We start from the raw sequence: 11,638 nt of genomic DNA on the forward strand, positions 1-11,638 counted from the left end.
TTTTTCTAACCTGGCTGTTTTTTGCATGCATTCATTAACTAATCAATTAGTCTCAGTCTTGCAAACAATATCTGCATCACATTCACTTCACACTTCGAACTGAGCCTTCAGATAACACCGTCTTTTATCTCAAACTTTGCTGTAACAAAGTTGAGTATGAACATGTGTTAAATTTAGTGGTTACATTTTAATACAATGGCACATCCAGATTTAAATCTGCACACAAGCTGTTTTCATTTTGTTTCTAACCATTTCATTTTGTTCACTGTGGCTGCTATTTTGTAGCACTTTGCACCTGTGCATTATCATTTGAACATATCCCTCCATGCATATAAAGCCTTGCATGCACCAGCTCCTCGTCAAACATCACAATATGAAGTTCTTCTTCATTTCTCTGTCAACATTATTAAATACCATAACCTCAACATGTTTTTCCCCCACTGCACATATCCTCGCATCCAACCCTGCAAGACATCGGATCCACTTTAGATACTTTGTAAAAAAAAAAAAAAGAAAAAAGAAAAAAGAAACTACCATTTTCCGGACAGATATTTTTAAAAGTGTACTCCAGGAGATTAACTGATCAATGCTGAGGCAGCTGCCAAGGAGGGTACAAAACAGACAAAAGTGAGTACAAAGCAGCATGGGGTGGGTATGAAGTGGGGAAAGGCTGTTTCACAAGACACCTCAGGCCTGGGCTTAGACACATTTTGGCTGCCTCTGTATGATTTCTGGATGAACCGAGGCAGCAAGGGAGTCAAAGCTAACCCACCCCTGCTGCTGCTTTGGGTCTTTAAAGCGAGGTAGTCACAGAGCCAAAACGGTTGACGTGTGAAAAGGTAGGCTGGCTTGTGGTTGGATGATGTGGCAAAAGTGACGCCATATGCTTATCAATACACAACAGCGTGCCTTTTCTTCTTCAAAAATCAGTGGCTTTCAGCTGCATCTTGGAGCATACAGAAGCCAAATTTGCAGCAGTTGCACATTTATTTGAAAGGTTTTGCTGCCCGCAAACAGGATCACTACACTGAGCTTATTCGCCATGTTGTGAGAAATGTTGTCCAAGAGACGTCCATCACACAAAAAAAGCGTCAAGCAACTTGTAAACTGCCTCTTCCATACCTCTTTTGGCTTCACCCTGCTCACTTCATTTCTGAACACTCACGTCTGTGCAGAATCTTGGGCGGAGCCATCTGTGTTTTATGAAAGTTCACCCTAAAAGTGAACTGGTCTGTGGGCCCATTTTGCTGAACTGTTTTATTAAAGAGCCTAAAGAGACCTGTGGCAGGTGGCTCTTCATACCCACCAAATATGGGTGCAAAGTGACCAAAGCTGTAAAGGTATGATTTGCTAAAAGGACGAATTGACCTCAAAACCCACAAATACACTATCAAACACACAAATCTCCTGTCACAGATGCTTTACATGCAAAATATGTATGTCACATCACTTAGTAAGCGATATTAATTCAAAACTAAAACTTACACACGTGCACACACACACTTTAAAAAGGCCTTACAAGGTTTACTAAGCAAATACTTCATCAAACACAATCTTCCTGTGCATAAGCAGGACTTATATATTTCATAAGAAAAATGTGGAAATTTTACCCACAGCTTGTAGCCTTTAATCGACATGTGATCCTTTTTTTATTTTCACCTATGATAAAAAGTTTAGACAGAATTCAAGATGAAGATCAAACTACATGAGTTAGGAAATGTCTGAGCTCCCCGAGGAACTTAGAAAGGGATACGAGGTGTAGCAGCAGAGACGAGGGAGGGGGTCTGAAAGGAAAGTTTTTGACAAGTGAAATCCTACTTTCTCACCTCTTAAAAATACTCTCTGAAATCCCACTCGACTCTCCAACCGAGCCTCTGCTTTTATTTTATTTTCTCCCTGTTTTTTTTTTCTTTTTTTTTGTTCTTCTTCTTCTTCTTCCTTCATTGGTTTCGGAGGCTGTTGAAGATGGCACACACACACACACCCCTCCTGGCTGTACAACCAGTGTTTCACTTTCCACTCCAGAGGAGGAGAAAGAAAAGTGGCAAGAGAAGACAGAGAGGAGGGGGGAAATAGGAAGATGAGGAAGGTCTTCATTACTTGACAGGTGCATCCGAAAAGCAAACGTCTACTTTGCTGATATACAAAAGCAATTGTGTGAAACAGAAAGAAGAGAAAACACAAATCAGGAACATATTTAGCTGAAATTGCCCCAGTCCCTTGAGCGTGATTTAAACATGATGACAAACACCTCTGCTAGCCAGGTGTCCTCCCTCACTGTTGTGTGCTGTGTAATCCTCTGCTCAAATCAGTGCGAGCAAAGGATAGAGAACGCTGGATTTGTTCCCAAACTCCCCTCCTCCTCCTCCGTCTTGGCACGACATCCAGTTCCCCGTCAGTGAGGAGACACCTACGGGAGTCCTGTGGAAGTGTGTGTGTGCGAGATGGTTACACAACCCTCACTCACACTCACATAAAAAAGCCCTCACTTTTTTTTTATCATACGCAGATTTCGCAGGAATCATTAGTGAAATCGGGAGAGGGGATTTCACGCAGGCAGTCTGTTGGGCAAAACATCACTCATAGCGTGGACCCCGGGGGGGTTCAATTAGATCCTAAATACCTCAACAAGTATTTGGGGTTCTAATTACTTCAGACTCTTGAGAAAGGCTGAAAACCAGCCAAAGCTGAAAGCTTACCGAGGATTTGCCTGTTTAGAAAAGACTGGCCCAGAGATCAGTCAGGGTTTTCCTGTGTTGTGGCTCTGCAATTTCAGACACAGGAAGCTGTCTCTGTGCATCAGAAGCTGCTGCTACTGGTGTGCTGTGGATGTATTTATAGCAGGAGGGAGAGCGACTACTGCAGGATTAATTCTCGAAGCACACAGAGACACGACGTGGAGAGGCAGAGGCAGAGGAGGGCTACGGATCAAGTGGAGGAAGAGTTAAAAATATAACTAAGGCTGCTTCTCTCTGCTCTCCGGGATCCAAAGCATCAGTGCACAAACACACTTGTGCACCGAGACAAACATTGATCAGAGTTACAAGGCGTTGCAAAAATCGGTGACCTTTTCCTAAATCGGCGTAGACACACAATAAAGGGCAAACTGGAAGAGAGAATGCTATCCCAGGGGACACCTGTATACACACACACTCAGAAAGAATCAAATGGAATTCTAAATTACCCAACAGTCTGTCCAACACAGTGAAATCCATACTGCACCGTAAAGCAGGACGTGAAACAGATGCACGTCGAGCCGCACAGCTCAGCTGACTGAGCAGAATCACACGCTGCCAGGAAATTAATCACACACACAAAAAAAAATTTCAATTAGAGATTATTGAAAATAATCTGATTTTAGCAAACTGTGACAGAATGCCATGCATGTGTAATGCAGTGGGTTTTGTCTACACCGCTGGACCAGACACACAAAGCATCCATCTGTTTCTCATCTAGAAAAGTTCTGATCACAGCTGATAAGATGTTTCGAGGGATTCCACTGTTCATGGTATTTTTTTTTTTTTTTTTGCAGTGAGTTGGGGTGATTTTCCAAGAGACAAAACAAGTTTTGGATAACTTCAAACCAGCGTCGTGCAAAAACGCTCAACTTTATTTAAACTTTTCCTAAGAGGCAGTTTGCTGTGTTTTTCTTTCACAGACTCAAAGGCAACTTTGAAATTTCTTAAATAAATAATAAATTAATTAAATGATTAATCTGTGTAAGTACCAACTTATATGGGTGTAACCGATTCAAAAAAGTAAGAAAAATACATTTTTCTACAGATATTCTTTCTTTTAAAGTTGCATTTCAGTCGGCTCCCTTTCTCCATAGATCATCTACCTCCATCTCACTCTCTCCCAGCATCCTCCTCTGTCACACCAACCCTCTGCAGATCTTCCTTCACAACATCCATGAACCTTATCTGTGGTCTTCCTCTTTTTCTCCCCCCATGGCAGTTCCTTTGTCACCAAAATTTGTCCAATATATCAACTGTCCCTCCTCTGGCTGTGGCCAAACCATCTCAGCCCCTCTAACTTTGGCTTCAGACTGCTCAAGCTGAGCTGTTCATCTGATAAATTAATTCCTAATTATGTCCATTTTGGTCACTGCCAGTGAAAATCTTAACAGCTCTTGTCACTGTGTTACTGCCATCATCTCCAAACCAAACATCATAGCAGGTCTCACTACCATCTTGTAAGCCGTCCCTTTTAACTGCAGTTATCCTTCTGTCCCAAATCACCCCTGACACTCGTCACTATTCACTCCACCCGGCCCGTGCTCTCGTCTTCACTTCTCTATTGCAGTGGTTTCTCAACTTTTTAGCTTCTGACACCCAAAATGGTATTGCGAAGGCTCGTGACCCCATCTATTGCTGGTTTAAATATTCAAGGGTATATTGTTAACCTGAAACATTTTAACAACCACAAAAAATGTTTTTTATAGTTTTACTGTTTAAATTTTTCTAACAATGATGAAATATGTCATAAGCAATCCTTTTCAAAAGTAAGTTTATATCTGCAGATTATCTAAGGCCTACCTCATTGGTGTTTCATGACCCTCACTGGGGTCCTGAACCCAATTTTGGGAACCACATCTCTTGTGTTCTGCCCATTGTTTTGGATGCCCCCACCCCAGGCACAAAAACTCATCCACCTCCAGTACCTCTATGCCTTCCATTTTCACTGTTCCACCTATCTCCCTCTCATTCACACGCATAGATAGTCTCAATTCTTCTGATTTTCTTCTCTCCAGAGCATACCTCCACCTCTCTAGACTCTCTTCCACCTGCTTCCTACTCTCACTACAGATCACAATGTCATCTGTAAACATCATAGTCCATGGGGAATGCAATCAGACTTCATCTATATTTCAGAGTTGGTTTTCAGGTGTGGACTTTAATTTCCAGTTATTATTATTTGAAAGCAGAACTTCATTTCTTTTACCCGCATCTCCGTTTCAGGTCAGGGAAGCTGGTATTTATGTCCAGCAGTCACTGCACGAGAGACGGGGTAGGTCCTGGACACCATAGGGCCACATAGAGACAAACAAGTATGCACTCTCTCACTCTTACTCACATTAGATTACCAATGAAACCTAACATACATGTTAATCTACATGTAAACCTACACGTGCATGGGGAGAACATGCAAACTCCACCCAGAAAAGACCCAAATCGGTCCACCATTCTGCCCCTTAAAAGCAAAATGAGAAGCAAGAAAGATTTTTTTTTAAAAATCAGACAGTATTGAATTGTCCTGACACAAGTGTCTCTGTGTGAGGTTCACACCACAAAAGTAAACACCTGAGAATCCCAGACTCGGATAATAGTATCATAGATCGCCTCTTTGCTCCCTGCGGAGCCACCAGGCTCCCATGTAGGACTTTTAAAGATTTGACATTTACAAACATGGAAATCAGCTGCGATCAGGACAAAAGGGAAATAAAAATGAAAGAAGTACAGAAATAGGAAATGAAGACGGGGAGGGAACGAGTAACAAAGTGCGATCATCACCAACCGTTGTCGATATTCCAGGAGGAGTTTGAGAAGAACAAGCCCGACTGCGTCTCAATTAAAGCGGGGATAAACGGGGGAAGGCAAAGAGGTGATAGGATGTAGCGCAGTTGATGAGGCAGAGAGGATTAGATGGAGTGATGGATGGATGGAAAGGACAGAGGTGGCGTAGGAGGCAGGTAGAGAGGAAGAGAAGCAAAGGTAATAGAGGGACGTTCCAAGTGCTCTCTGAAATCTTTAGACCAAAGCATCATCATTGCCTCATTTTTCGCTCTCTGCATCAGTGTAGGTTCCAACACTTATGAATCAATAATACACCTCAGCAGCAGGAATGATTCAATAAGCCTCCAATAGACTGCACCACTCCACTGCTATTAACCCCTAAAGAAAGGCTCAATAAACAGAGTCCAGGTCTGTAGCAGGGAGTTCATTATAACACAGCCTCTCACTCAATCCAGTGGATTTTCATCTCCTTAACTATCAGAACAACGACAGCAATGGAGAGCAATGAGATGCAATGCATCCAATAAATAAATTTAAAAAAAACAGAAAGATGTGCCCTCCATCACCCCTGAGGTCACCTGGGAAAGCCGCACAGCCAAGCAGGAGTTTCTTACCTGGCGCATGCAGGTGGGAGGAAGCCAGCATGTGCGCATGAGCAGACTTCCACCTCACGGGCTTAATCTTTCAAATAAAGTGGAATCAAAAGGATATGGGTTGCAGACCATTTTCAGACACCAGCTCCGCGGCCTCGTGGTTTGTTTCATGTAGAAGAAGACCACGGGGGCCAGCGTCGGGTAGGGCAGGCTCTCTCCGCCGTGCGTCGAACCTTCGTCCCCGGCCGCAGAGATCCCGTCGGGCGCCGGGGACTCCATCATCACCAGCTCCCCCCCGCCTCCCGCCCCCAGCCCGGACAGGTCGTTGAGCCGGATGAAAGTCCTCGGCAAAGAGGAGCGACCCTCCGAGCCCCCGGCGTCGGGGGCCCCGGAGAGATTTATTCCCCCATCCTCGGCCATCACTCAGCTCCTGCAGGCGACACGTATGGTCAAATACCTCATCAAACTCAAATTTTAAGACGTCAAGTTAAAGTTAAATGTAAAAAAATCGACTCTAAGAAAAAAAAATGCTGCACAAATAAGAGTTAAACCTAATTCTGTGGAATCTAAAGAGCAGGGAGGTGGTGATGCGGTTATTTTTAGGAAAATATGCGCACTCACAATAAAATAAATGATCACATAAACATAGTTTGGAGAGAAATATTCCAGATGAATGCGGTTTGAGTAAATAAACTGATTTTATACAGAGTGATCCGCGCAGGGAAATAACATGTTTCCTAATGAGGCTCCAAAAAAACAAGCAGAGCTACATTCCTTTCAACAGAAACAAAATGCATAACAAAAATGCCCGCAGCCTTTTTGTGTTTCTAAACTTTAGCAGCATCCCACTGACGGAGAATTAGTGCTGAAGGGATTTATAGTGGCCATTCCTTTATGAAACCACGTTCTGCTCGATTTATTACCTGTAATGGACTTGGTAGATGTGCCCAAAGCGCGCTCAGTCATCGCATGATCAGTTTTTGTTGGGGCTATAAAGTCCACAGCAGCCAGAAAAGAAGGTTTTTAAAAACAAAAGTTGATTTTCTTTTTTAGAAAAAATAAATAAATAAAAAAGGAGGAGAGGGGAGAAAAGCGGAGACCCTGTCCTTTCTTCTGGTGGTGCGGACTGTATAGTTTCCAGGTGGTGCGCTGCTGCGTCTCCGCGGTGCGCCCAGGGCCCCCCCACCCACCAACCCTTCTCCTGTCTCCGGGATCCGAGGAGCCTCTTCACGGGCCTCAGCGACACTTTACTGTCATCCCCTTTCAAAGAATAAAACGAATAATGAGGGAGTTCTGCGCTCAGCCTTTTTTTTTGTCACAACCAGGACTCTGCGCACAAACTTCTCTCCGTAAATCGCTTCTTTCCTTCTCCCCCCTCTTTTGAGAGCAGATGGACAAACCTTTAAAAAAGCAAGAAAAAGCGCCGCTTCCCTGCCCGGTCCTCGCCGCTTTTTCTCATCCCAGGGAGAGATCCTCCACTTTTCGCCGCCTCCATAGCCGCGGATGTTCCTTATGACTTATTAGGAGTTGAAAAATTCATGAAGATGCTGCAGCGCATCTCCGTCGTTGCGCACGAGCAGGCGTCAAAGCCGCGGAAGCTGCCTTTCTCCCCCCACCCCCCCTCTTCCTCCTCCTCCTCCTCCTCGTCCTCCTCCTCCTCTTCCTCTTCCTCCTGCTTTTCCTCCTCTTCTATTGTTGCTCATGAAAAGCCGCCGGTGCGCTCCTGCTCTCGCCTCCTTCAAGACTGCATCCGCTAGGTTCCGTCCATCAGCGAACTCCCCTCCCCTCTCACATCTGGAAGAAGATGGGGAGGGGGGGAGGGAAGGGAGAGGAGGACATCCCAAAACTTCTTGCAACCTCCCCCCCTCCTTTTTTTTTTTTTTTTTTTTTTTTTTTCCTGCCCGGCGCGCTGCTCTCTCTGCGCCAATCACAGCGCGGCGGCGACCTGGAGGTCCCTCCCCGCTGGATGGGTTTGATGTCAGTTTGAGTTTCATTAAGGGGTGGGGGGTGTAGTCCGGGTGAGGGGGTGGAGCTTCGAAACAGCTGGAATCTTAATGTCAGCCGTCAGCCAATGAGAAGCGAGGGAGTGACGGCATGCAGGGAGCGCTGCCCCGTGATTGGCGCAGAGTTTTGTTCAGGGGAAGTTATGAGGAGGAGAAAGTCGCCACACGTGGAACCCCGACGTCCGGGGTCAGGGAGAAAGCCCCTGTTAAACAACAACAACAACATTCTACTTCGAAAATGATACATAAATATGAAATGTGAAAATGTGAATGATTTGCAGTCAAGGAAAAAAAGGAAGTCTAACCTCTTTTTGGATCTGGGGTTTTCAAAACGTAAGAAAAAGGATACAGTTTTTACCAGGTTTTAAAATTATTTAAATCTAACTTCAGATGGGAATAAAAGCAAACAACAGATTCCACCACGTCAATAGGCTATTTACAACAACAACAAACAAACAAACAAAAGCCAAAGGAGTTGCTAATCAAATGTATTGATTACCTGAACCTCATCAGTGTGAGCACCTAAATAAAAGCAGGAGTTTTGTCAATTTGCTGCTCTGGAGCAGACAGGTGTGTGTTAACCCAGTGCCAAGGTGGAAAGACATCAGCAATGACCTTAAAGAAGCAACTGATGCTGTTCATCAATCTGGGAAGGGTTAAAGGTCATTTCCAAAACATTTTACCATTCTACAGAGAGAAAACATATTCACGAGCGTAAAACATTTAAGACTGATGCCAGTCTTCACAGGAGGGGATGTCACCTCCGAGGTCAGACTGTGCAATGATCAGAAACATTTAAAAAGAAACAAGAGCTGCATTTCAGACTCTACAGGCCTCAATTAGCAGGTTAAAAGTTAAAGTTTATGACAGAACTATTAGAAAAACAAGTTTGGCTCGTTTAGAAGAGATGCAGGAGAAAACCTCTTCTCTCAAAAAAGAACATGAAAGAACAACTTTGTTTTGTAAAGTTCATTCCAAATAAACCACAAGAGTTTTAGAACAATGTACTTTGGACAGATGAGACCAAAGAAGAGAGTTTGATTGAGTTCATCCATAATGCACAGCACCACATTTGGAGAAAACCAAACCCATCATTATATCAGCACAAACGTCTCACACCAACTCTGGGCATGGTGGTGGAATTCTGATGATTTGGGCTTGTTTTGCAGCCACAGGACCTGGGCACCTTGCATTTATTCAGTTGACCATGAAATGTGACCATCTGTCTGACAGCTGAAGATTGGACCAAACTGGGTCATGATGCAACAGAACAATGATCCTAAACACAGCAGATAATCTATAATTGTAATAATTGAGCTTCAATCAGGTTGTTTCCAAAAGGTAATCAGTTGTATTGAGTTGTGGACTTTCTGAGAGCTTCAATAAAATCTGTCCTTTGGATCATGACATATTTTGCGAACAGACAGACAGAGTTGACTCAAACAGTTATTGCCAAAATTTTAAGCAAATCATGCAAATATAGAACTCAGACCCTCACACACAGATATATATATACACACACGTGTTATTTAATCTTTATTTAACCAGGAAATACCCAGATAATGTTACGATTGACCCCCTTTCATGGCAGCAGGTCATAATTATAAGTTTGAAGGGCTGAAGGGCACCTGTATTGTATATTCAACAGGCCCTGTTTTTATGAGATTAAATCTGAGTTTTCTTCAAAAGTGGTTTTCCTCTTTGTCACTGTCACTCTCCCATCAAACTAAGGCTGGTAAAGAACCTGAGCAACAGTTGTTTGTACAGTCTCTCCCATCACACCTGCTGAAGCTTGGAACTCCTCCAGAAGAGTCACAGGTGTCTTGGTGGTCTCACTCACTGCTCTCCTTCCTAACAGTCACTCAGTTTGTGAGGATGGCCTGCTCTTGGTAATGGCTTGGTAAATGGCTTGGACTTGTATAGCACTTTATCTCGTCCAAGGACTCCAAAGCGCTCCACACTACAGTGAGTTGTTCACCCATTCATCCACACTTTCGTCCATTGATGATGGTACATTGTAACCACAGCTGCAATGGGGACAGAAGTGAGGCTGCCATTACACCAGTGCCACCAAACGCTCTGACCACCACCAGTAAGCAAGGCAGGTGAAGTGTCTTGCCCAAGGAGACAACGCATGAGACAGACAGAGCGAGGGTTTGAACCGACAACCCTTCGGTTACAGGACGAACCCCTACCTGCTGAGCCATATAGATTTACACATTCCATATTCCTTCCTTCCTATATATATATATACACACATACATATATATACACACACATATATATATATATATATATATGTGTGTGTGTGTGTGTGTGTGTGTGTGTGTGTGTGTGTGTGTGTAAAAAGAAATAAAATAATCAACCCTAAAAGATCATAAGTCTTGCCATACAAATGTCATCTTCATAATTACTTTATTTTCTGAAAGCCACACAGCCAACAAGTTTTTTATTGCAAAGGTCGTCCTAAAACTTCATGAACTAAGTATTTTTTAAACATCTGTAATGTATTAGTTTCTAAATTACTACATACACAACTGTCTAACTGTTCGATGTTGAGTAAAACTATGCAGTATGCAACAAAGAGCTCTTATCTGCCCAGAAGACACACAGAAAGTCCCTCTCAGTGTTAATGTTTGCCAAAAACTAACAGTTAGTGTTGGTTTTCAGATCATAAAAACAGCACATTTTGAGAAGTAAAACAATAAAGCTAATCTCAGTAATAATGTAATTCCTTTGTTCTCGTGAGCTGCCTGATCTGTGGAGCCTGAGCCCTGGAGGAAAAGCTCTGGCACTTTGCTGAACGCTGGTGGCCACTAGAGGAAGTCGTTTCCCCGGGCTGTCTGTAGCTCTCATCCTCACACTGTTTACCCGCAACTGGTTTAGAAAGTAAAACAACCCGAGGCAAAGCAGGTAGTCACAGCGCTGTGCTCTGTTTTCACATCTGTGTTTTTGTAATTCCGAGATTCAAAAACCCAGAGAGAAAAAGAGAGAGAGAGAGCGAGAGAGTCATTCAGCAAATTCTTCACTCCACAGCAGCAGTTGACTTTATTTTCATTACAGTGTATGATCATTGATCTGAGTGCAGGCAGAAACAAATCAATGAGGAGGACCAATTTTTCTTCATAGCATTTGTTGCAGCTATAGTGGCTGTATGCGGCAGCAGATATTAATCATGCATGCTGTTTGCATACATCTCGTGTAGTGAAAGCATGAAGGCTGAGAAACACACATGGCCTTAAAAAAACAAAACCCGGCATGTGAGCAGCAAGCAAGAACCAATGTGAACCAAGTGAGAGTGTTGCTCTTTGCAGCTTCTGTCAATAGAATTTATTTGGACTGATTAGTTTACGTTCGTAACAGAGGGACCAGTGAAGCATATTGATTCTGTAGGGGCTTGAAGTGTCGGGCTGTCTAAGCACACAGCATTCCATGTGCAGCACAAACAGGACAAGAATCTTGGTAAAGTGCATCTGAAAGTACAAATCTCTGGAAGACACAAACAGGTGCCACACAAGAATTCCTC

General features: G+C 43.5%; 1 protein-coding gene across 9 annotated transcripts in view; it reads right to left on the reverse strand.

Moving 5' to 3' along the window:
* Positions 1-7,731, reverse strand: part of cacna1g (calcium channel, voltage-dependent, T type, alpha 1G subunit) — a 294,208-nt gene extending 286,477 nt beyond the window's left edge. For 6 of the 9 annotated variants that reach the window (XM_037980627.1, XM_017416147.3, XM_017416146.3 and 3 more), the window contains exons 1-2: positions 7,033-7,731; positions 6,228-6,539 (exon numbers count right to left, since the gene is read on the reverse strand). In XM_037980627.1, coding sequence (XP_037836555.1) covers positions 6,228-6,529 — 302 coding nt within the window. In that variant the 5' untranslated portion in view covers positions 6,530-6,539; positions 7,033-7,731. The remainder of the gene's footprint in view (positions 1-6,227; positions 6,540-7,032) is intronic. The other 3 variants (XM_017416156.3, XM_037980631.1, XM_037980629.1) reach the window with 1 other exon arrangement.
* Positions 7,732-11,638: the final 3,907 nt, after the last annotated feature.

Source organism: Kryptolebias marmoratus, linkage group LG17 (genome assembly GCF_001649575.2).
Source record: "Kryptolebias marmoratus isolate JLee-2015 linkage group LG17, ASM164957v2, whole genome shotgun sequence".
NCBI classification, from domain to species: domain Eukaryota; kingdom Metazoa; phylum Chordata; class Actinopteri; order Cyprinodontiformes; family Rivulidae; genus Kryptolebias; species Kryptolebias marmoratus.